The sequence below is a fragment of the Botrytis sinoallii genome, assembly GCF_014898435.1.
Source record: "Botrytis sinoallii strain Bc 23 chromosome Unknown BSIN_014, whole genome shotgun sequence".
NCBI lineage: Eukaryota > Fungi > Ascomycota > Leotiomycetes > Helotiales > Sclerotiniaceae > Botrytis > Botrytis sinoallii.
The window spans coordinates 704,836-731,393 of NW_024066041.1; the positions used below are offsets into that span (position 1 = coordinate 704,836).

The following is a 26,558-nucleotide window of genomic DNA, read 5'->3' on the forward strand; positions in this document are numbered from 1 at the left end:
CTAACCAAGGAGGAAGCTCATGTAATCATGACTCTAGAATGGCACCAAGTCGACCAGCCGCTTTCAAGTATCGCACTTCCAAGCTTTTCTCGGACCTTCCTCTCGAACTTCAAATAATGGTCTGGAAACATTCGTTTCCTGCTGGTCGAGCAGCATTTATAGATTATGCCATGTGCCCGAATCAAATAAAACTTGACGAGCGACGTACTGGGCTACCAATCACGTTGGCGATTTGCATGATCAGCCGTAAAGTAACGATGGAGCACTACACTATAGTTGATCGACATGGTGAAGATAGTAGGGCTGTATATACAAAGCCATTCTGCTTTAACCCAGAAGTAGATACGCTGTGTATCACTTACGACTTCATAGAAGAATACAATTCAGAAAGAGTTCGCAACGACTGGTATGAGAAAGTTGATGAAGCGCTTAAGAAGAGAGGTGCCTTGAAAGGCGTCGGTCTAAAAGGTGTTAGATCATTAGACGTGCGAGACGTCGTTACAAGCTTGCCAGTTGTCACGTCGGATATTTCATGGTTTCTCCCGCGTGTGTATAAGAACAGCTTCTTGAGTAGATTTGAAAGCCTTGACAGGCTGGTCTTCACAAGTGCCTGTGCCACAGACGACCGGCTTCCATTGCCTAGAACCGTGGCTCTCGAGTCGCTAGGAGAGTGCGAACTTTTCTGGGATAACCTTGCCAAGTATCTTGAGAATAAAAGGAATTCGCACAAGGGTAAACTGGTTGCCAAGGAGAACATTATTGTAAGAGAATACGAAGCTCCACAAGGTCTATCTGCACTGGAAAATTTGGATAAAATGTGTTGGCTATTTTGAGAAGAATTTCAATGTAAGATGGCTGCTAGTACAAATTGATGCCTTGCCTTGGAGGAAAGGACTGGATATTCAAATAATGTAAAGACAATATCTCTCATCCATAACCTTTGGTGCAAACTCGTGGCTACTTTCCACAGAATTAATAAATATAAGCACCACTTCAAAGCATCGAAGTCTGATGTAAGTTGCACGATGATCATGATTCCTGAGATCCATCAATTTCCGGATCAAGCAGACTTTCCTAGGGACAAGTTCGTAGAGTGTAGTAAGTATACTAAGAAAATTCTTTATATATGAACAAAGGGAAAGAGAGTCCACACATCGCCCTTCGGCTTCATCTTAGATACCCAGTGAGTTTGGCCAGCTTTGTTCTGAAGACAAGAGCCGGAAACCTGGAGAGTACACCGCAACAGCGGAAAGCTTCTGGGTAAGTCTCTCTTGGTGTTAAATCAGGATCTCTGATGAGAAAAAGATACTTTTGACAGACAGTCTAGGGACTCAATGCGCTGTGTCTTGACAACCTTGAGAGAACACCTCTTGGTAGTAGTAGTAGTAGTAGTAGTGATGGTGACGCTGAGTAGTCTCTTGCGATCCCACATGATATCACCACACAAACCACTTCCGCAGCCCATCCTCAACCATCAAAGTCCAAACAACCAGGAATTCAGACGAAAAATCTGATAATGCGCTAGCATATCCTCATGTCTTCTTTCCCACAGTATACACTGCAAGTGCGCGTGAAACAAGCCAAGGGCATAACATAACCCGCCATGTGGAAGGAAGGTGAAGCGCGGTTCTCAAATACTAATCGAGCATATCCCCTTCATCTTTCACCTTCTCCTATCTTTCACTCCACCCAACTAGTTGACTCTCAAGAGGGAAGAGTCGCTAGCCATAACACTTGTATCCCAAATCCTTCTTCGGCATTTGTCGAGGTCTTTCTTTGCAAGGCCAAGTGGCTTGTATAATACCGCATCCTCGATAATATCCAAGGTGTTTATTCGAAATATCGAAAAGTTGGCGTGGTCGTTGTCTTCAATAAGTATAAGTATGGCTACTGAGCAGTTACTGCCTCAAGTGATAGCTCCACTTGATAATATGAAGCAATCCTTCAGACAAAGCATCAAATAATCCATCTCCAAGTCAAGAGTGATCAAAAAACAATCTTCAAACCTGAATTCCTGACACTTCATGAAAGAGCATGATCTGACACCACAATAACAACTTTTGTGTCTCAAGGACTTTGTATTGTAAAAGGTGGTCTGTGATTCTACAATGTGTAAATTTGATAGAAGGGAGAACATTAATAAGTGGTAAGAGATGCTGTATCGGCATTAACAAAATCCGACTCCCGAAGTTCACCCTTTGCAAGGTGAGGTTGATTTGAGTCAGCTGGGCACATTATGATTATGGGAGCAAGTCACGTTCTTTCACTGTATATGAATCCAACTTTCTGGTCAGTATACATAGGTACTTTCCTTCACATCTCTCAATATCTTCAGCCCCCATCTCTTCAGAGTTCTTCACGGGCAATAATCATCACAACACCATTTCTCTTCATCTTCATCAACAGCACGCTCAGTCCGAAATTTGACTTCAACAATAGATATACCGCAAGGAGAATAGCCAATCTTAATCTAATTACTAGGTAACCCATTCATCTGCGACGGCACATCTCAAACATCGAAACTTTCCAAACTTGCTTCAAAATACCAGGGAAAACTTGCAATTTACGAAAGTCGCGAACCGCTCTCACCTCAATCCTGTTTTCCTGCCTTTCCACACCATCACTATTTTGCCTTCCTCTTCCCATATCCCTCATGTTTCCTTCTTTTCCCTCCATCTCTCACTCTCACTCTCCAACCTCCATCTCCAATCCCACATCAAAGTGGAAATCTAGACTTCATATACAGAACTACTCATTCATCTCACACGAATCGCATTTATCAAATCCAATAAACCACCTAGTATCTAGCAAAGAACACGGAATAGTAGCCTCTAGATTTGCAAACCATGCAAGAAGAGAAACAGTCTTCGGCGCAGCAAAAACGTCAAATGAAGATAACGAAGGTAAGGCGGAAGACCAGGATAAATACCTATGGGGTGGGAGAGCGGGGTCACCTTGAATATTGGACATCGAACTGGAACTCCCACTTGAATTTGAACTTGAACTCTAGGCCATGCATCATCCAAATTCCTGTGCAGTATAGAATTTCATAACGACATCCATCTTGTTCTTCAGATCAAATTCCAATTCTATCGGGTATCTACCACTATCTGAATTTCAAATTTTCGCATTCGCACTGATATTCCATGTCCATGTACTCCAAACTCATGCAAGAGAAAATCTTTTCGCGTGCTGAATATCATATCTCATGTTCCATGACCTGTTTCCACTCCCCATCTTTCCCTTTGTGTTCCGTTTCCGTACAACCCACCCATTTTTCTTGTGTCATCTCTCTTCCATGCGGAAATCTACCCGGTCCTGTAGCTATCCATCTACATTCAAGGATCGGCCCCTTCCTTCACAGCATATAAGTCCTCATAGTATATGATGCTCCACTTGCGGCTCCCTTCCACTAGCTTTCACAACTCCATCCGCATTTTGTGCCGGCATAGCTATTGGCTTTCCCTCTGTCTTCGAAGTCAAAGCAACCAACTCCCTCAACATCAATTCCCTCGTATCTCTCGCCAAATCTTCGACGTCCGCAGAAGTAAGATTTTTCGTCTCGATTGGTTTCAAAACTACAATTTTCCCAGAATTAGCTTCATCTCTAAAACCTCACATAGAACACAGAGGCCCTACCTTTGACCGGTATCCTCCCCGATTTGAAGTGCCAGCTCTGGACGTGCAAAACATTACTGTAACAAGCGACTACGACCGGTATAATCGGCACACCCGCTTGAACCGCCAAATGAAAAGCTCCTTTCTTAAAAGGCAATAGAGTCGGATCCTTTGCATAACTTCTCGTTCCCTCCGGAAACATGTAAACATTTTGTTTTTCCTCTCGAATTTCCTTTGCTGCACCCGCCATAGCCTGTCGCGCATCTTTCGCATTACCACGATCAATAAATACCGTTCCACTCAAACTCATGAACCAGCCTAGGAACGGCACATTCTTCAAACTCTTCTTCGCAGTAACGGAACAGTATCGAGGGAATACACAGCCCAACATAAGTACGTCGAGTTCGGTTTGATGATTTCCTATCAAGACTGCAGGACGTGTTGTACCGAGATAATTGTTCGGATCTTCGACGACAAATGTTACGCCGGTAGTTAACCACATTGTCCATTTAAATGCGCGAGCGACGGCCCATTGCGATATGCGATAGTTTCCTACGAGACGTAGGAGAATCGATATGAAGACTCCATAACAGGCGCAAAGGACGAGGGAAATATAACCGGCGAGGAGACGAGCGAAGAAACCCGCGAGGGGCACAATAGGAGAGAGCATGTAGAGAGATAGAGTGAGGACGGTATAGATTATCGAAAGATTTGTAGCGTAAGAAAGAAGAGCGAACATCTTGAGAGTTAAGTACCCAGAATACCTAGGTAGATGTAAAATATGACTGAGAGCTTGACTTGTTTATGCTAATCTTGCACAAATGAATAAAACCTTTTAATGATTGGATGATTAATTAATCGAATGTTCAAATGACCCTCTCAAGGAGGGAAATAGAGTGACATAAGATAATCAACCAATACAATATTTTGTCGAAGCGGTTCAAGAGATTGAGGAGGAGGGGAAGGAACGAACACAAGTGAAGCTTAAATCTTGAGATCCTTGAGCGCATAAGAAATGGTTGAGGATTAATTTTCATTGGTTTACATAATCCAATTTTGATTGGTTTAATCGATAATTAAGGTTGTTCGGGTGACTTCACTACCTAGTTCTTTGGGGTAAAATTACAAGGATATTCTTCGGTAATCGGTTGAGTTTATCGTTTTCTTGGCATTCGTTATTTCCTTTCGTTCCGAGAATATATCAAAATCATGTGAAGAATATATTTTTTATAGCCATCACTTTATTTATATCTTTCCCCTTAAAGCATTCCTCCCCCGTCAATGCTTAATATGGCAAATACCCAATCTTTGAACATCACCGTCGGAGTTTTAGCTCTTCAAGGTGCTTTCAATGAACATATTCAATGTCTCCGTTCCGCCAGTGAAATCCTCGCCACTAAATCCAAATCCAAATTCCAATCTACGTCAAAATCACCAAGAGGAGAGTTTCCTATTGAATACAAATTCATAGAAGTACGAAATGAAGCCGAACTTAATTCATGCGATGCACTCATCATCCCTGGTGGTGAAAGTACGGCCATTTCACTTGTTGCTCAAAGATCCGGTCTTCTCGAGCCTTTGAGAGCTTATGTGAAGTGAGTCATCCATATGACTTTTCCCCCTTCATCCAGTATTCATTCTAACAACTTTATAGATATCATCGCTATCCTACTTGGGGAACTTGTGCAGGTCTTATCCTACTTGCCGAGTCTGCAAACCGTACGAAAGCCGGTGGCCAGGAATTGATTGGTGGTCTCGATGTTAGAGTGAATCGTAATCATTTTGGTCGACAAGTAGAATCTTTCTCGGCCAATCTAGATCTACCATTTCTTTCATCTTTAGACCCGACTTCATCAGACGTGGATCCTACTTCCACCCCTCTTTCTACTCAAGAAGACAAAGAGAAGCCTGCAACTTTCTCCGCAATATTCATCCGCGCCCCTATCGTGGAGAAACTCCTCCCCCACGTTTCTGGAGCCCAAATCTCAGAATCCACGCTGGATTCCACAGTCATCGCACCTTCTCTACCAATAGACTCAAAATCTATACCAAACCCTGATACTATTCTCTCCGCCCCTGTGGAAGTCCTCGCCACACTTCCCGGTCGCACGACCCATTCCAACCCAGAGATTCAAGAATCACTCAATAGCGAAGCAGGAGATATAGTAGCCGTTCGTCAAGCAAATGTTTTTGGAACATCTTTCCATCCAGAACTAACAGGTGATGCGAGGATTCATGCATGGTGGTTGGAACAGGTTGTTGAGGATGTTGTCAAGAGAAGAGAATTGCAAACTTCATCTTGATGATCATTGTTTACGAGTTTGCAGTCCGATATACCCTTAGACATGATCTCACGAAATAAAAATAGACTTCAAAATTCATGTTTTCACTTATTAATGGGGGCAAGACCCCCAACCCCCTTTGCTCGCTGCGCTCGAAGCACCTTGGACATTTATAGGAAAGTATTCAACCTTCCGGCCTCGGCAATCATCTCTGAAGACACAACATGCTCAGCGGACCGTCACGAAACATTGTGCTCAGAGGAATTTTGAAAATCATTACAAACTAGATTCTTCTCCCTTTTTTCTATGTATAAAAAGTCATTCATTCCTCCCTATCAAATCCCTACTTCTTCGCTATCTCCTTATACACTCTCCCCTTCCTTTAATTCTTCCTCACGCTCGCCGAAATCGAATACACGTCTCTACACTCCAACTGCTCCAACTCCAGCAACTTCTCCAGACCCTCGAAAAACTCATGAAAAGAACACGACGTATCATCTTTATCAAAAGTATAATTTCCCAGATCTACATATTTCAACGTATCTTTATGTCTGTACAGAAATGTAAAGAGATCTATCTTTTCCATACAGAACCAAGAAAGTCGCAGCGTTTCGAGATTCGGAAAAGTACTTTCGAGAAATAATTCATTCCACATCTGTCTCAAGTTTTTCGAGTTCCTTTGGGGTGTACACCCTTCTTCTTCATCAATAGGCGATATTTGCCAATTTAAATCTAAATGCCTGAGATTCTTCATCGAAGACACAACTTTACACATGGTGTCGATGGCTAATATATTCCACTGGGCGATAAAACTTGTAGCCTTATGATGAAAACATGAAGGCTCAGGATTCAAAGATAAACGTCCATTGGGAACACAGCATGAGAGACCCAATGAAAGTGATTCAAGATGAGAAAAAGCTTCAATGAATCGAGCAGAGACATCAGTGCCAATTGCCCTCTCTGAATCCCAAGTCATGAATGTGTAAATGGGAAGCGATTCGATTTTCAAATGTGTGAGGGCAATAGATCCAGATAAGGACATACGAGTGAGTATATCGAGAACCCCCTGAAACTTGATTGGAGGTAGAGAAGCCCATTGTTTCAGAGTGTAGATCTCCATGTCCATTTCTGGATCATCCAACAATTCTTCATGGCGCTGATACAAGCTCGGAGAAACGTGATTCTCAATATGCGAAATAGTTATCGAAGACAAGTTCTTTAGAGGCAGCAAGAGTCGTGCAAACGCTTCGCCGCGACAGTATCGTAAATATTTATCCGACTCTCCCAACAATTTTTCCCGCAACCATCGCGTTCTCTGATCTTGCGACATCTTCGCGAGCAAAATCGACGGCGTATTACGCAGAATATGCAAACCCAATCTGCGACTATCAACAATTCCAAGACCAATATCTAAGTGATGGATCGATGGCATTCCAATGGTTTGCGCCACCTCCTCCAGTCTTTGCATGCCATTTTTGAAAGGTGATATGGAGAAACCGCGCCGTGCGAATAGCACTTCTAGCATCAATGGTGCCCAGCTACGGCTTACTAATCTGGCGCTGGGGAGAGTGGCCGGGTCGATGTACTTTGTGATTAGGCGGAAGGTTTCGGTGGGAATACTTCTTCCGGGAAAGAACTCTTGTCGGAGGGGGGTGAGGTGGAGGTGGATGTGGATTTAGGCATTTTGATGCTTTCAGAGGTTGATAGGAGTAGAATATTTAAGAATTGAAAAGTCTAAGATGAAGTAAATGTCCAACACGATGAAAGGAGTAGATAATACGTGGTTAATATGCTTGATTGGAGTGCAAACGATCCTTATATATTAAAGAGATCGAACCGTAGGAAAATTCTTCATATAATATTTTCGGAACACTACCTAGCGTACCTGTCATTAAAAACAAGCATATCATTTCCATACTATAGAAACCTAAACCGTCTAATCCAGCACTAATTCACACCCCACCATTCTTTTCTCGTAGCAATCAACGTCTCATCAAGTACTATCCTTAGCTGTGACGCAGAAAAATCACACGATACAGCTATTAGTAGAAGCATCATGCAGCCCTAGATCGAGCTAAACCGGTCAAGACGGAAATCTAGTGATGTACGTCATGTTAAAGTCTTGGAGAAGCCCCACATTGACAGATCTTGCTGGTATCTGGTATGAGCTAGCCTTGTACTACTAGATAGCTTCTTCAAAAGAGGGAAATGACAGCCATGGAGATGAAAAATGAAGATGGTGAAAAATTAGAAGAGAGAAATGAAGCTATAGAGTGAAAATCTAGTTCTACTGACTCATTTCAGCATGCTATTTGAAAAGGAAAGAACGATTCGGCATTCATCAAACTCTCACACCGTCACTTGGAGAACTCATTGATCAAATTTTGCTCAAATAACGTAACCAAAGAAATCAAAAGATTAAAGAAGAAAGAAGAATTATACTTTTCTATTATACGTTTCCATCCTGCCAATCCAACTCCTTAGTATCCCTGTTCGACTTTAACGTTAGCTTGTCCCACCCATCTCTTCTAACCCATCCTTTCCACTCATCCAATCGTCTCCAATGCGGATAATCCACATTTATCATCGGCCACGACCATTTTCCCAGCACGAACATTTCGAATAATTTTGCATCCGATAATTTGTTATTGGGAGACTTGACGATCTGCCAATCCTGATCATAGATTTGTTGATCACTGGCCCTGATCAATAATTGGAATCTCTCCAACTTCATACCATCGCGCAATTTGAAAAGAATGAATTTGACAGATACGCATCCTCTGGGCCTATCTTGAGGAACGAGGAAGAAATCATGTCCTAAGGATAAAGATTTCAAAGTCGATTTATGACGGAATATGAATGAGTAGAATGGAGCATCGAAAGATCTTACCTTGGAAATACGAAAGTGCTCGAGATGGGGGAATGTATTGGAATAGAATCCATCCTGGGTTGTTAATTCCATTGAATCACTCGGAAATCGAGAGGACATGTTTAAAGTAATATCTAAGGATTGAAGGGATTGCATGGATCCCATGAACATATTTATAGATTTAGCGACTACTCCGGTGTGCTCGTGAGTTGTTGCGTTATTGCTAACAGGATTGATACCAATTCGGAGGTTCTCGACTTTTGACGTCATATCTTGCATATCATGGAGGAATTTAGTGTGAATTTCATATGATGTTCCGGTTTGGTCGTCGTCATCATGGAAGCCTCGACTAGCGAAAAGATCGATTGGGAAAGTATCCAGTACTAAATTCCGAACAGGATTTTGAAGCAACCGCGTTGCAATTAGTATACTGAGATGTCTGATACTTGATCTTGTAGGAAATGTAGTATCGTAGGAGTCGTAAAGTGCGTCTGGCTCACGATTCCATCTTCGCATGAGTCGCATCCATGCTAATGTGAAATTGATTTCCGAAGGCGAAAATGGGCATTCATTCGCGGTGGCTGTAACGGATTTAACCGATGGTAGTTTCGAAAGGGAATGAGACAGCATGACCGGATCACAATGTTTCATCCTATTCTGGACAATCTGCTCCAACAAGGTGTTAACCTTCCTCTCGCAAGTCAACATACTCTCGATTTTGGTATATCTGTTGACAGTCTGAACTTCATGATCAAATTCTAACATGTCCAGATCTCCAACATATATTTTTACATGTTTGATAACTCTCGCTAGCCATGGTGAGCCAGCAACAGATCGTAATCGAGTCATGTCGTCAATATGTGGTCGAATGGAAAATACACCATGTTCGATATAATTTCCAGTCCGAACATTGAAAAGACCATTGACAGATACGCCACCCCAAGCTCTTGATGTCAGACGGAGATTGATGACATCTTTTGCGGCAAGTAAATCGACAACTCGGCATTTTAATTCAGTGGGAAGGTTGGAGAAAAGGCTCGAACCCTCGAAAGGCATTACATCGGCAGGTGAATATCCTTCAGTTGACATTATGAATGAGCTTGATGATCGAGAAGAATGAAAGATATTAGCAAGGAAACTTGGTGGTTATTGAGCAAATAACATTTTATGCTACAATACCGTATGTGAATAATTGGTTGACGAACTGCCGTATATAAGGGGTTTGCTGTTGAGCCATTATACTAGACCTTGTCTAGATGCCAACAGAATAATAAACATATCGGCCTGAATGGCCATCGAGGTCAAACTTCCAGGACAATGGACACCCAAATAAACGCCATAAGCGCTTGCCAGTGCAGTTGCTAATGGTTCACGTTCCATCTAAATTTGTTCGCCCTCCTATCGAGAGTTACCTGATTATGAGATTATGATAATTCCACAAGGGAAATTAAAAGCCATTCCCGTCCAAAGACCACACATCGTAAAGTTTATACCCAATGGAGAGCCAACACTCGCGACATTCATCACCTGAATGATGGCTGGAAATCGGCGACCCCAACTTAGGGTGACCACCGTTCGGCCCATAGCCATGAGATACAGCACTTGCTGGAATATCACAAGCATTCAAGGTTGCAGTTTAGTACTCTAGCCTATATCTTCTGGATTGTTGGAGTGCTCATGAACAATACATGCGGCAATCCGCTCGTCCCTACACATAAGGTCATCACGGAAAATCTATTTTTCCGAGTCAATTCAACAGCACCGAAGATAGATCATTTCTATTTCATTCTATTTTATTTCAAGAATTCTGGATCGCGAACTTCACGTGTTTTTTAGTCATTCAGAAAGACAGATTCTTCGAGGCAAGAAAGGCATCGGTTGGCTTACTGGATTTTGATAATTTTGTGTTGGTGTGATTACAACTCGAGTCATAAGCCTATTGGCATTTTCCGATATATTCACTTCATAAATTGTCGATTGGTATCCTGTCTGCGGAATATGCTTTGGATCAGATTATTGTATAACCAAAGATACCGATATTCACATGAGACTTGTGGTTACACGTTAAGAGTTTATGCATTAGGTTTTTCTACTTAATAAGTATCATACTGTATAAAGCAAAGTCTTCCATCACCATGCCCCATTCCCATATTCCGAGCAACTTTGCAGTCCAGCAATTTCACAGCCAACAACTTGCAGCTACCCCATCCTATTCTTCCCTAGATGTGTGCACCAGGTTTCGAAGCATGAACAGTATCTCAAGTTTGCTCTCAAATTGATCCTGAGAGAGAATCAATATAACAAATTTCAAAGGAAAAAACTTCCTTCGGAATATAACCCTTTTTTGATCGGAATAGATCAAATATATTAAATCAAATTGATTGTAATTATCTTCAAGTGATTCTGATTAGTAATTATTATGATATTATTGTTAACACTCCAAACACAAAACTTACACAAAAATTCGTATAAATTTTTAACCTCAAAAATTACTTAAACAAGAATATAACTTTCAATATAAATTGTCTAAATAGTATAATAATATTTAGAGATACAGCTATAATGAAGATTTCTTCTGAAGTCTCCATTATACTAAACATCTATCCTACAGTTATTCTAAACATTTCAATATCTTCAAGCTTTTCCCCCTTCTTCTGAAAATCCCCTATTCGAAATCTTCAGCTCTACTCTATCAATTAATCAATTAATTAATTCTAAAATAAAAGCTAAAAAGTTCAATTTACTTAGTGATTCCTTTATTATTTAAGGTACAATTAATATTATTTATATATTCAATTAGAATAAGAAATGTAACTCTATAATATTCCTCAATAATTAGAACAAACAATTTAGAATATTTATTTATTTTTTTTATTTATTTATAGTGATTAACGTCTAATGTCTGACCTCCCGAAGGGTATTCTAGACGTACTAAGGAGCGGGCCTACAGACCGCTGACGTTCCCGCCGCTCATAGTAGTGTAATGTTAGCTAATCAGAAGCTTGTTGCCTCTGGTGTTCCTCCGCTCAGTGTCGCTCGTGGCGATCCTGCGGCTGTTCTGTCTAAGGGTTTGTGATCCTCTTTTAGAGGATAGAACAATTTAGAATACAGAATAAATTAATTATATTAAAGGAAGTAATTCTAAAAGCAAGAGATTTTATATTACTAGCATTCACTTTTACTTAATTATATAATAAATAATCAAAGCTTCTAGATTTCTTTAAAATCTTCAAAGAATATACTGAAAAAGAGAAACTTATAATAACTTTCAAATCAACTATTTAGAATCAATTATACAGAAAATCGAATTTCAAGTAAAAGTTTTTATTAAAACCCTATATCCAATTATTACAAGTAATAACAAAAACCTCTTTTTTGAAAAAAAGCTAACTGATATATTTTTATTATATACTTTAATAATAAATTAAGGGAATAACTTATTCTTTAAAATTCAAGAATGGATAATAGTCAATAAGCGAAAACTAGTAAATTAGTTTATAAAAACAAAAGATAGATTTGAATAAAAAATATTTAATTCTAATCCAATCAAGTAATATTACTTTTGAATACTTTTTATTATTAATAATAAGAAACTAGATCAACTTAGCCTTCGAAAATACTGATATTAAAGATCTAATTGTTTCTTCTATTATTAAATCTCTTAATAAAAATATAGTGATTATAATAAATAAAGGATTTAATTCAGAATTCCTATTTGAAAAAAAATCAATTTGAAATTATCTTTTCTAATTCTCAAAGATCCAAAAAGATTATTTTTGATATAAAATAATTCTTTATATAATATCAATAATTGAATTTTTAGATTCAAATAGAATAAACTTTATTATAGATGAAGTCAAAACCTTTAATAAGGGATTAAACCTTGTGGAAAAACTACATTAACTTATAACATTAAAAAAGAAAGCCAATCAAAAAAAGAAAACAATAATAATTGCTTTTGCTATTAAGCAAGAAGCTATAAAAACAATTCAAAATAGATTATATATTACTAGAATCAATATTAAAATAAAAAAACACTATTCAATAGTACCTAGTTCTTAATATCAAAGATATCAAGGATTTGAATATTTGGATTTTTATTAGAAAAGAAAAATCTTAAATAAATTATATAATAAAAATCACTCTACCATATAATATTATTATAATATTTGTAATACTAAAGGGAAAAGATACTAACATTTAATATCAAAATACTTTGAATTACAAGAAAGCTTATATTACAAATTCTTATAGCTATGGAATTCTATAAGTAATAAAATAAAAGGAAATTGTTAATAAATCTTTATAATTAAGAGTAATATTCGAATTCTTTAAATGAATTTAAATCGAGTGCTGAGGTAATAGAAAATGCTTTACAAATTGTTATTGAAATTAAAATTGATATATTAGTTATTTAGAAATCCTAGATCCTACCTAAAATGCTTAATTCCAATAAAACTACTCAATTATAAGATTAGTAATTTATCCAAACTTCACTCAATTCCTTTTTTGATATTTATCTAATCTACATTCCTGAATATTAATATATATCTCGAAAAACTTCAAATTACTAATTAATCTAGCCTTCAATTCTTCAACTAATCCTAATTTCCAATCTTAGATATAATATAAGGAAACTCAGAATTCAGTTTCTCAATATTTATAATGAAATTGATTAAGAAAGGAATGGAAATTATATATTGAATAAATATTTTTATTCTATATCTTTATACTCAAATTCAATATTAACAAGGGATTTCAATACTTATTATTTCTAATAAGATCCCTTATCATTATTATTATTATTATTATTATTATTATTATTATTATTATTATTATTATTATTATTATTATTATTATTATTATTATTATTATTATTATTAGTAATTTTCAACCGGGCCGTATAGGCGAGCCTCCCAGGGGGCATTACGGTTGGGCTAACTGTGGGATGATCTTCTAATTTATAATGATCCCCCTTTCCTAGGGATAGGGTCTTAATATCCTCAGTAGCCTTCTAAAACAATGGCTAGCGCACTTGTGCCTTTATCTTTAATCCTTTGAGTATCTTCATGCGTGTTTTCCGATCTCTTATATAATATTTATTTAAAAGTTGCTTTATTCTATAAGGGTAGTTTTTATATATATTCTATTGCAATATGGTATATTATATCAGTTACCGGCATAACACATATTAACATATACTCCTTATTTATTTCCCCTGCCCCGGCAGGCTTAATCCTATCAAACCTTGTATTCACAGAAGGCTCCTATCACGCTGATGGCAATGCGCGCTCCTAGCACACCGAGCAGTTCCTCAATCTAGAGGGCGCTCCCCCCCCAAGCAATCACCAATACCTTAGGGGCTAGTATATAGCCCCCATCAATTATAAGATTGCTCACAGACTCTACCCTTAATATAATCAAGGAACGATTTGAAAGGATTGATAAAATAGAAGGGGAGAAATGGGAGATAATCGAGGTATTCATAATGCTAGTAGATAAGCTTGTATAAAGATTCTAAGACTAACAATACAAACTCGCCACGAAGTTTAAAAGTACAATCATTTCTGTTCTACTAAAAGTAATGGAGACTACTCTTGATCAAAAAAGAAAGCCCATAACAAAACAATTACAATCAAAAAGCAACATACAGAAAACCTATACTAATACACTGAAAACTCAGATAAGGTCTGAGATAGCAAGCCCCACTACAGACTCCACTAATACAATACGCTCTACTCCTAGTAGAAGCACGAATATTGAATGCTCAGAAATATATAGATTTAAAAGGGAGAATGATCGGATTGAGAAAACAATCCTTATAATAACTGACGGGAAAGCTTTGCTCTCAGAGACTAGCCCCTTCCTACTAAGACTCAGAATAAAAGAGGTAGTTGCTAGAATTACACTAACAGAGATCCCCTTTCTTTAAAAAAACAATACAGACTGGATATTAAAATATAGCTTTGGTGCTAATTGGGAGAAGATTATGAAAACAGAAAATATTGAGCGAATACTTAAAACCCTTTATATAATAAGTATATATAGATTAGAAAAATAGTTTATATATACAATCCCATAAATACCATACAATTTTTATTACATTGAAGGTGCTCCTATTTCTATATCTACTAAGCTTATTAAAAAGGAGATTATAGCTCAAACTGGCAAGCAGCTAATTAATTACAGATTGGCATGTAGTGGGGTTAATCCGATCACTAAAAGAGCCACCTGAATTATTAGCTTCAATATTGCAGTATTGCGGTTCCGATTGTTCAATAACAGCTTCTATTCGGTTCTCCTAGATAAACCCTGGGAAATTCAATTTCACAGTACTGGCTGTTTAGGGTACTATAATCCCTTCATTTGCAATAGAGCCTTAAGATGCTCAATATATAATAAACTAAATATTAAGTATGAGGGTGTACTTGTATATCAGTAATATATTAGAATAGCTCAATATGCTAATTGTTATGGGCCCTTCCGTGCTGGCTATTTTAATTACTCAGCTACTCCTAGGATCTACACTAAATAACGAATCGTTCTAATTGTAAAGAAACTGGTTGCAGTTAGAACTGTTGGTAGAAAAGATTATGAGATGCTGTATAAAGCAAATGCAGATGAAGCGGATTATACCCCTAAACCACTTTTGCCTTCTAGAGTAATAATTATAGAAACCCTGGTTACTTTGAGGGTGAGGATTATAGTATATGAGAATGAATGCTTCAGCAAATGTTTGTATAGGCTTAGTACAAGTCTGCTGATCGCATCAATTGTGCTATGCATATGCCTAGCTTGTAGTCAAAGCTAGTGGAATTTCAATATAGAAGTTTTAGTAGAAAAAGCCTTTATTTTAATAGATCTGGAGATGAACGATATAGAGATTTTTATAATGGTAGATATTGTATCTAGATTCTTTTTATGAGTAGTATAATTGACGAGTACATTTAGAGGAACAAAGGTCTCACTATCGTTTGGGCGAATGTAGGCTGGGGATATGCGAATTATATTATATTATTACAGCTAGTAGCTGAAGCTCAGTTGGATATGATCTGTTTATAGGAGCCAAGATTATACTGAAATTCAATTATGCAAAATCACAATGCATACAATCGATATCAGTCGATCGATAACTGGAATCTCCAGGGAGACTTGGAGGAGAACGAACAAGGTCCTCGGGTTATGACATATATACGAAAAGGTGCGCACTTGAAAGTAGAGCAAATAGATCGATTCGAAAACAGAGATTTATTCTGGATACGAGTTAATGGATACTCGATCCTGAATGTCTACAGAGCTTTGTACACTTTGGATATTATTAATTATATTATATACTTGATTTTAAATGAGCATACAATTATAGAAGGGGATTTTAATACAAAGTACAAACTGTGGGAATTGGGGGTAGAAAGCAGGCTAAACGCATTAGGCGTATTACGTAATCATCTTGATTGATATAGTCAACTGGATTGTACATAGCTTTCAATAGAATACGCACTACACTTAATACCAATAAATCTACCTATTCTACACGTCTTTTCTGGTGACCTACGCAGGGATTCAAGATACGTTCAATATCTTACCTCCATTCTCTTCATAATTAAGCCTTTTAATTAAGAATATTCAGAAACTCTCTTTACCTCTAAATTTGTTGCACGGCAGCGCCTGTACGACGATCAATACACCAGTATCAAAAGAGCTTTCAAAAAAGCTGTAAATATTATACAATCTTATTGATTTAAAGGACCGTCATATAGTTACAGAAATCCAGTGTTTGAACAATTCCTTCTAATTCTTCTTTTTACCTCTTAAATACCCCTCTTTTCAGAAATACTCTACATATTCATTTCTACAGCATTTTTTGTAAGAATTTAGCATTACCTTACTATTAGAATACAAACTCCTTTCGACTTTTAAAATACCTTTTTAATATTACTCTTGATTCCGGAAATCTGCGGTACAGGTTTTCAATCTCACCCTAAATGATACCAGTACTATCCCCTTCAAGTAAATCCAAACTATTATTCGATTCTTTCAACATTATCCTTATTTTAGTTCCAAAAAACAAAACTTTTATCTCCCACTCGCTCAGCAATTGCTAGAGAATATATAAAACCTCTCTGAAGATCTAATCCTATTACTTATCAAACTATGACTTCGACTTTCCATCCTCCAAATTCAAGAAATCCTTTTGATATATTATTCGCCAAATCCTCCTACAATATCGAATAACTTTATTATCTCGATAGCTCATACTGAATAAGCTAAAGTCAAGATTGATAATATACTATCTTTCTCGAAAGAAAAGAATATTATTAAGTCATAGATTCGGAAAGTCAAGCAAACTATATATCTTGTTATTAATAATAACACTTATAAACTGTACGCTTTCTTCAATTTCGTCCTATTTAAATTCGCCAGCAAAGCTAATAAATAACTAAACAAAGATAAAGAGTTTTCTAAGATTATAAATAATATTAACTTAGTAAACAAGGCTTTGCAAGATAAGTTTATTATTACTTTTATTAATCACTTTTCGAATAAGGAAGATAAAGATTCAGTATAAATGGTTTTCAATACTATAAGCTCTTTAGCTCAAAAGAAAGACAAATTCATTCAAAAATATTATCAACATATTAAGAATCTATAATTAGAAATAAACTGTAAAGATATATCTTCCTCTAAGTGTAACACCAATATTCTTTAAGCTAATATTCAAGAAACCTTGGTTAAAGCATTCATTACTAGTCTTATCGATCTTGATCTCCGCTTAGAATTCATCAAGCTAAACGCTATCTACAGATTCCTAAATGAGAGCTATTCTATAATATATAATACTCAAAAGAATATAAAAGTGAAAAAGACACTCACCCAAAACGATATCGTCGATTATATCGCCAATACTTTAAAAAAGCAAAACCTTAAGGATTTGTCCAAAGAGAAGATTGAATCTTTTTTAGAACAAATATCTCAATCCCAATCCTCCAATCGATAGAATCGGAATACCCCTAACAACAACTATAATTTTAATAATAGAGAAAACAACAGTTCGAGTTCGAAACCATCAAATCCAATACCCCAATCTGTTTATATTCAAGCTTCTGTACCGATAGGTATATAAGCAAAAGAGGCTGGACTAGATCTAAAGAACTTTTGGAATAATATTATCAACAGAACGGAATAATATAACTATTCAAAAAAGCCTTTATATTTTAAATACGAAATCTATAATCACATCAAGCCGGACTACATAAATCAATCTCTTCAATACTGAGAACAAGCCGTTTTAAAAAATATGGTTTTCCCAAATCATTTTATTATAGCTATATCAATAGTTTATATACACTCTTAATCATTTAATACTAATAATCAAATCGATCTAAACAATTATCAGAAACCTAAGCCTCTCACCAGCTCGAACTCAATCCCTTTTAGATCAGATTCCATTTTCTCTTTGATATAAATCAATAATGATTCAGACTATTCAGATAATGAGACGCCCATATCTAAAATATATTCCTTTGATATAGAATTTAATATAAACACGGATAACAAACAAGAAGATCAAATTCAAGCTTTTAATCTATCATTTCACAAAAGAGCTAGACTTAATAATACATCTAATATTATTGGAAATCAATATATTATACCTTGTACAAAGGATACTTATACAAAGAATACTCTTCACGACAGATATCCCGATATCTTTGCTCCTTACTTTTATAAAAAACCCAAGTCAATTCTTAAAAATTCGCCTCAATCTTTATCTTGTGATTTTACACCTCAATCTCAACCAACTCGAGCTCCTCCAAGCCTTCCTATAGTATACAAACATAAGAAACACATTTCAAAACTTATATCTTATTTAATTCTAATAAAAAGATTCACTAAACCTCCTAAGCCTTTATCTAATATTGTAGCAAGAGCAGGAGAAATCCCTGTTGATTACAAAAGCTTGTTTTCCACTTTTAAGTCAAGAACCTCTGGAATTGATATATTAACTTTTTATCAAATCTCACCTGATATATCTAAAAACCTATGATATCTTACAACTCGAGAGAATACTATTAAGAAGAAGAAGAAGGATATACAACCTATTGTTGAGACTATAAATGAATCTATCTTACATACTATAATACAACCCGGATTCGATAATAATTTAACTAAAGTCCATTATATTTGTATTGCGAATATTACCTTGAATCAGAATCAAATGAAACAATATTTTCTATATCTATCAGACAATACAAATTATATATTAGAATTCCAAACCGCACAAATCAATCTTATCAAGTCTATAAATCTACAGACAACTAAGATCCCGGTCTTATCTATTATTATTAAGACCTCTAATCAGGATAGAGCTTTTCGAGTTTAGGGAATTATCTCAATTCTAGAAGAGGGATATATTATTGAAGTCGTTTTAAATAGATCTTACTATATTGTTGATTAAGGATCTGATGGTAATATAGTCTCCCCAGTACTTATTGATTATTTAGATCTATCACAATATCAGATTGCCTCGAAAAACATTATTTCCATAAGAATAGCCGACAGTAAGAATATTGGACTGAAACAATATATTACTTTTAGCTTTACAGTTGAAGGCATTCAATACATTATATATACTTTTATTCGACCCAACAATGAGAATCATCCTAATAAAGATAAAAAAAACCTATTTCTCGGTTTACTATGACTTTATACTGTTAAAGGCTATATTGATATTTTCAATTGTACTATTTCTATTAGTAATAAGGATCTTTCGGAATCTCGTATTCTTATTCAAATTCCATAATTAGTATAATCACTTTTTTATCAATTAGTTCTTTATCCGGCAGACTCTAAATATCAGATTGCTAAACAAAAAGCTGAGATTTCCATGAAAAATAAATTATTGAAATCAAGCTATTTTGATATAGATATAGTATATCCTGAAGGAAAGGTTTTCTTGTCCGACTATAATGATATCGAAATTGTTGAAGAGGTTTCTGAGACTGAATCCGATTTTACAGAATCCCTAACTTCATTTAGTTCTTTAAACTTTTAAGTCTCAAATATAACTTTAAATTACAGAAAAAGATTATCTCCTAATCACCCAAACCCTTTTTGTATATAAGAACTAGGATACTATATTCTTTAAAGAATGTTATATAGATATATGGATCCGATATTCCTATTGATATACTTGAATCTATGAATTTTTCATATAAATCTTCTACTTTCTGATTCAAATTAAAATCTTTTTCTGGAAATCAGTTTCTTACATTTTCCTTTCAAATTGAACCAAAACACTTTATTCCATCCAACCACATATATCCTACTGAAAGACGACCTATTCCTCGACCATTGTCCATAGATTCAATTAAATTGGTGTAAGAATAGTTTAATACTAGCAATATGTATATTGGCCCTTTAGTTACAGGAAAGCTACGACAATGCGTCAAGTGTCTTTTATATACTTACAGGGATTTAAATACAATCGAATTAAGATATATTCCCCCAACTACTCTTTTTACCCATCGGGTACGTTTAAAGGAGAGTACATTCTCGTATAAGTGTAAGTTTCAACCTCGATACAATCCTCAACAAATATATTGATTGAATAAGATTATTCAAGATGGCTACAAGTATTTTATATACAAATACACTATAATAGCTAATGGCAAGTTATCCAATTAGTCTGCAATGCCTTTTATTATCGAAAAGCCCAATGTTATATATCCCATATTATCTCCTTACAAACCTGATCCGAAACAATAAATCGTTTTTGACTATTCACAAGTAAAAGAAAAAATGCCTAGTAGTTACTATACATTAGCTTAAGAAATTCATGAATATTTATTTCACCCCAATTATATAGTTTTTATACAACTTGATTTTAAATATATATATTAGGCAATACCTCTCCATCCCATGAATAGATATATTTTTGCCTTCTCTATAGGAGATTCCGCTCAGATGCAATCTACCCGTATTCCACAAGATACTCAAACTGCATGTTTTTCAATGTTCAAGCTTTTATACACTATTTATAATTATGTTCCCCACTTTTCAAAAAAACACTACTATTTAAAGAATAGCGTTCTTCATACTGACAAATATCCTTCTATTCTTAAACCTAATTTCCCAGATGATTTAGCTTTAGTCAAGTTCTATATAAACAATATATTTTCTGGATATAAGATAGCCAAAAACACTTATGATACCCTTACAAACCACCTCCTCCCAAACTAGCTTTCGCTTAACTATATCTTTCTTTTAAGAAACTACATATATTTATAAGTGAAATAAAAGCTTTAGATATACTTTATCAAGCAGACAATATAATGATTATCAAGCTAATCTAAGTTATTAAGATTAAAGACTTTTCCACTTCGAGGAATCCTATTGAAATTCATAGTTTCCTAACTACTATTCAGATGATCCGCTAGAGTATTAAGAATTTTGCTGAGATATCTCATCTTTTCTTCTATCTTATCAATAATATTGAATAACAATGAGAATCATATAAGCAGCTTGTCTTTAAGTTTCTACAAACCAAGTATTCTGAAATAATCGAATTATATAATATCAACTACTCCCTTTTTGTTGAAACATATATAGATTCTAATACTTTTACATCAGATTGCTATATTATATAGAAACGATATCCCCTAGAAGTTATCTTAAAACCTTTGATTGTATACCCTATCTTATATAATTCCTTTCTTCTTATTAAGATTCAAAGAAATTATAATACTTATAAATATAAGCTTTTAGCAATCGTCGAGTTTATATACAAGTATCACTATTACTTCTATTGCCTAAGATCTTGCAAGATTTTCACTGATCATATGTTATTAACTAGGTTCTTATCCCCTAAGATCGAAACTCGTAGAATCTATACCCATTGGGCTATAAAGCTATCTGCTCTGAATATTATTATTAAATATATTAAGGAATCTCGCAACAAGATTGCAAACACTCTTTCCCATATTATTTTCCCTAATCCGAATTATAAGTTGGATTTACTTTTAGACTCTCTCAGCTTATTTCAGGAGAACAATAGGAATTTTAAATAGGTTTGAAAAAACGGAATTGGTGATTATAAAGAATTCCTTTGTTTGTGTAAAACTGAACGACTTCAAGCCATTGTAGATCATGATATACCACAACCTCTCGGAGATGATCTGGATATTGTAATATTAGATTAACTTATGGTTATTATTAACAATATCTTTTTTGGATTAGTTTCAAACAAGTATGAGAACGATTCGTGATATCACAAACATATTCAACTACGTTTCTATTAATACACTTCCCGATGGGATTTCTATTTTTGAAAAGGTATCTTTCTATACTATACTAAGGATTTTTTCTTATTCAAAGGCAAACTTTTTTATATATTCCGTAAAGTTAACAAGCATTGTATATAAAGATATAAGGTATCTGATATTCTATTATATATATATAATCAGGAAGAACACTTCGCTACAGAATTGATTATCAAAAAGCTTAGAAATCATTATTGACCTTATTTAGTTTCAAATATCAAACAGTATATTTTAGATTGTTTAAAGTACGTTAAGCATGGTATTCGATAGCGTATTTTTCATTTAATACCTTTTAAAATTGATCATCCACTCACTTTTATTAGATTTAATTTTATAAAACTATTTCTATTTATATTAATCACTAAAGCTCAGATTCTAAATATAACTTGGCCTATAGTACAAAAACTAATAAATATAGAACTTATTACTGAAAATATGAACTACGACAATAGTATGTTCAATAAAGAAGGATATCTCAATTTCACTTATATTTTACTAATCATCAACTACTTCTCTCGTTATATTTAGGTATTCCCAACAGTTAGTGCTATAGGAACAGAGACTATTAGATATCTAGGCTGGCTTTTTAATACAATTGGAATCCCTATTAAAGAAATACACAATCCCAATATACATTTTGAAAACAAAACTCTATGCAGTTTTTCTAAAAAATCCGGTATGCTCCTCATTTCTATAGCTATCAAAGCGAAAAAGTTATCCGAAATAGCCGAAAAAGGAAACAATCTATTTCAAAGAATACTTAAAAAAATCGAATCTGATATTACTGATTAGCTACTTGAGGTTTAAGCTAGTGTTAATTCTCTCAATATGCAAGAAGTATTATATTTAGGTCATTCCCTTTACAAGATTATATTTGGTTTTCAATTAGTCAGCCCTTTAGAAATCGAATATTCTTTTTACAAATAAAAGGTAATATAGAATTACCTTCTTATTATTAAGAATGTTAATGAGGAGTTCTCTCCTGAGATATATTATACTAAAGTTTTCGAATTCATGTATAACCAGAAGCTAATCAGACAGAAAGCTCTGGAACAATCCGACTAGAAAAAAGCTGTTAATAAGGAAAAATACAATATAGGTATATAAGGTAATTTTACATACCAACTAGGAGATATGGTTATATTATATGACAGTACCTCAGCTAAGAAGAAACTACACCCCTCCTACCGTGGTCCTTTTGTTATCATCGGTTTCGCAGGAGATCATCAGAAATCCTATAAATTGCAACAAATCAACGGAAAAGCTATTCGCAGATCGTTTTATATCGACCATTTAAAGCTTTTCAAACCTTGAACCAAATATCTACACACACCATTCAAGGACGACATATCGGAATATCAAAATCTACAAGCTGACACTTATAAGTCCACTTTTCCATTTAATCTACAAGAAGAAGTTGGTGTATAGCAAGCTGTACCACCTGTCTTGTAGAATCAGTCTTTTCTCTTTTCCCCTCTTAGGAAAGAATAGAATCTACACTCTAACTTTACCCAAAATAAGCAAAGTTACACCAGGATAATAAACTACGAATACTCTAGCTACCAATTCAGCGAATTCTATTGTCCATTTAATTTAAAACACAATGGTAAGCTAGCATATGGGTGGATTCCCATGGTGATCGTTGATTGATCAACAGAACAAGAGGACTAAGTATACTATATGGCCATTATGGCATATATGAAAGGAATACGGAAATAGGACTTATTTTAGCTTAACTAGAGCATGCATGCGAGGGCGCATGTCTTGTAGGATCGGTCTAGAAAGCAGGCTAAACGCATTAGGCGTATTACGTAATCATCTTGATTGATATAGTCAACTGGATTGTACATAGCTTTCAATAGAATACGCACTACACTTAATACCAATAAATCTACCTATTCTACACGTCTTTTCTGGGGTGATTGTAATCAATTAAGAGGCGTAGCTTGCAATATAAGCAAACAAACAGGGCATGAAATTTATAGGTACTTTAGGCATACCCATTTATACAAAAGGGCATATGCTAGACTTAACCTTCTTTAATATATCATTCGCTTATACAGAGATATTAAAAGAACTTTACTATAAATCTGATTATATTACTCAAATTACCAACCTAGCAAACTGTGGAACAATAGAGTGGGACCAATACCATTATCGGATAAAGGAGGCGGATCTGCTGAGATTGGATGGACTGATGACCAATCAGCTAGTTCACCTTAACAATATAGATATCCAGATTACAATTGAGATCGAGACCTATGTTAATAAACTTATAAAAACACTAAACAAATCGATCCGAGTAATTAACAAGATTAATCGAAAGGTAGGGAAAGCCTTGCTATAGTAGATGGATGAGTATAGAGAAGCTTATCAAGTATATATAGAAGTATGGAGGGGAACAGACTTGAAAAGGAAGATTCATGCTATACACTTTTTACAAAAAGTAATGCGATAAGCCAAAAAATCCTATTAGGCTATATATCTAAATAGGGTTAAGAACAATAAAAAACTCTATCGAATCATAGAATAGTATAAGTTGACCCTCGAAAGTAATGCGAAATCTCTCTTTTTAATAATCGGTGAACAAGAGATTAGCGATACAAAAGAGAAAGCGGATACCCTATTTATAGCGGTTTTGGATTGATTTAAGGTGGATGATGATCTTCCAAATGATTCATTATATAATCAAATATATAAGGAAACCCTTCCCTAAAAAAGAATAATCTCGATTAAAGAGATAGAAAAGCATGTTATAGAAGTTTTGTATATTGTATTAGAAATGGGTTGAGCTACTATATATTTTCTTAAGGTATGCTAACTGAGTATCAAATTACTGATTCAGGAGATATTTGCATTATGCCTAGTTCTAAATTATTATTTAGAAGAATAAAAGCTAATAAAAATAATAATGATTCTTAAGGTAGGCAAGAAAGATAAAATGTTACTGTGGTCGTAACAACCAATAGCCTTAATCTCCTGTATTGGAAAGAGTCTCGAATGGTATATAGCTAGTCAAATATCTTGGATAGTTTTGAGATATAAAGTAATTAGCTTATAATATTGCAGAGCGCTCCCCAGAAGATCAGAGATAGATCTAGTAGCTGTCTTCACTTATAATGCAGAACTCGTATTAGCAACTGGTAATATAGTTTTGATTGTTATTATAAATATATAGAAAACTTTTGATATTTTTTGAAACATTGACTCTTGAGTTGAATAATCAAATAAAGATGGTTAACTTTGCTGCTCAAGCTGATAGACTTATTCCTTACAAACAAAAAAGTCAGAATAAGACTTGAAGGTATTATAACTGAAAAGTATCCAATGATATACAGCACCCCTCAGAGGTTCTTACTATTATTTATACTCTATATACTCTATCTTACTAAGCTCCTCAATCGAGATACAAAATTCCATTTCGACTATACAGACAACATTGTGATCTATTACTCTTCCAAGTATTTCTCTATAAATACTAAGATCCTATAACAACGAGTAAAGCAAATCATTAGATGGGGCAAGAAGAACAGAATTTTATTCACTTTAGAGAAATTCGAACTATTTTATATTACCAGATAATATGATACTATTAATCCATCATTGATAGTGAATCCAGATTTGATAATTATTTTAGTACCGATTACAATAAGCAGAAACGCTCAGCCTACTCTAAGGTAACTGGGTGTCTTCTTTGATCGCCAGCTTTTGTTTCTACAATATGTCAAAATATGCACAACGAAAGCTATGAAAGTAGCCTTATATATCAAATCGATTACCTGTACTGTACACAGACCGCCAGCTTTTTTTCTAAGAAAAGTAATGATTATTTGTATCCTTCTAGTAGTATTATTTGGCATGAAAGTATAGTATGCTGGTAAATATAAACCTGGCTTAGGCTAAAGCAATCTAAGTATAAGTATAGGCATAAAAGATTATTTTTGTTGCATCAATAGAATAATTAATATTGTTATAAAAGGAGCGATCCCAGTATACAAGATTATATTAATCACAGCTCTTATCAAAGAAGCAGGTCTGTTATCAGGGATAGTTGTGCTAGAATATGCCAAGCTGCAATTTGCATTTTGATTAAAAACAATCAATAATTAATATTTACTAATAAATCGATTAAAGCTAATAATACAAAAACGCGAACAAGGAGTAGGTATAGTAAAAGAGTTTTTTACAAGAATCCAGTGGCTTAGCTGTCTTATCCCAGAGATACAACACTCGAAGCTACTTCACCCACATTTCTTGATTGGCTATAGAATGGATTCAATGGAAGGATTAATCAAAGAAGAAGTAGTTCAAGCCTTCAAAGAATGGTGGCAATAACTTTTTTCCAAAAACTATACAATCTTCTCTAACGAATTAGAACAAATCATTGATTGTAAACATTGTATTGATTACGAATATATAATATATTGTAATGGTACTCAAATAGCCTCCGGATTTAAGTAGATCCGAAATGAT

At 35.0% G+C, this 26,558-nt stretch overlaps 5 protein-coding genes across 5 annotated transcripts; 3 read left to right on the forward strand and 2 right to left on the reverse strand.

The window, feature by feature from the left end:
* Nucleotides 1–38: 38 nt before the first annotated feature.
* EAF02_007955 (uncharacterized protein) lies at nucleotides 39–833 on the forward strand (the record flags this gene model as incomplete). Its single annotated transcript, XM_038904003.1, has 1 exon — nucleotides 39–833. One exon carries the CDS (start codon nucleotides 39–41, stop codon nucleotides 831–833), a length of 795 nt encoding a protein of 264 aa, XP_038756284.1.
* Nucleotides 834–2,339: 1,506 nt separating this feature from the next.
* On the reverse strand, nucleotides 2,340–4,577 carry EAF02_007956 (uncharacterized protein). Its single transcript, XM_038904004.1, has 2 exons — nucleotides 3,640–4,577; nucleotides 2,340–3,578 (listed from the first exon to the last, which is right to left on the reverse strand). The coding sequence occupies exons 1-2, from the start codon at nucleotides 4,355–4,357 to the stop codon at nucleotides 3,376–3,378; spliced, it is 921 nt and encodes a 306-aa protein (XP_038756285.1). The 5' UTR covers nucleotides 4,358–4,577; the 3' UTR covers nucleotides 2,340–3,375.
* Nucleotides 4,578–4,908: 331 nt separating this feature from the next.
* On the forward strand, nucleotides 4,909–5,921 carry EAF02_007957 (uncharacterized protein; the record flags this gene model as incomplete). Its single annotated transcript, XM_038904005.1, has 2 exons — nucleotides 4,909–5,213; nucleotides 5,273–5,921. 2 exons carry the CDS (start codon nucleotides 4,909–4,911, stop codon nucleotides 5,919–5,921), a joined length of 954 nt encoding a protein of 317 aa, XP_038756286.1.
* A 1,129-nt stretch (nucleotides 5,922–7,050) lies between these two features.
* On the forward strand, nucleotides 7,051–7,379 carry EAF02_007958 (uncharacterized protein; the record flags this gene model as incomplete). Its single annotated transcript, XM_038904006.1, has 2 exons — nucleotides 7,051–7,077; nucleotides 7,101–7,379. The coding sequence occupies 2 exons, from the start codon at nucleotides 7,051–7,053 to the stop codon at nucleotides 7,377–7,379; spliced, it is 306 nt and encodes a 101-aa protein (XP_038756287.1).
* A 970-nt stretch (nucleotides 7,380–8,349) lies between these two features.
* EAF02_007959 (uncharacterized protein) lies at nucleotides 8,350–9,858 on the reverse strand (the record flags this gene model as incomplete). The annotated part of the gene is made up of 1 exon (XM_038904007.1): nucleotides 8,350–9,858. One exon carries the CDS (start codon nucleotides 9,856–9,858, stop codon nucleotides 8,350–8,352), a length of 1,509 nt encoding a protein of 502 aa, XP_038756288.1.
* Between the last annotated feature and the right edge of the window lie 16,700 nt (nucleotides 9,859–26,558).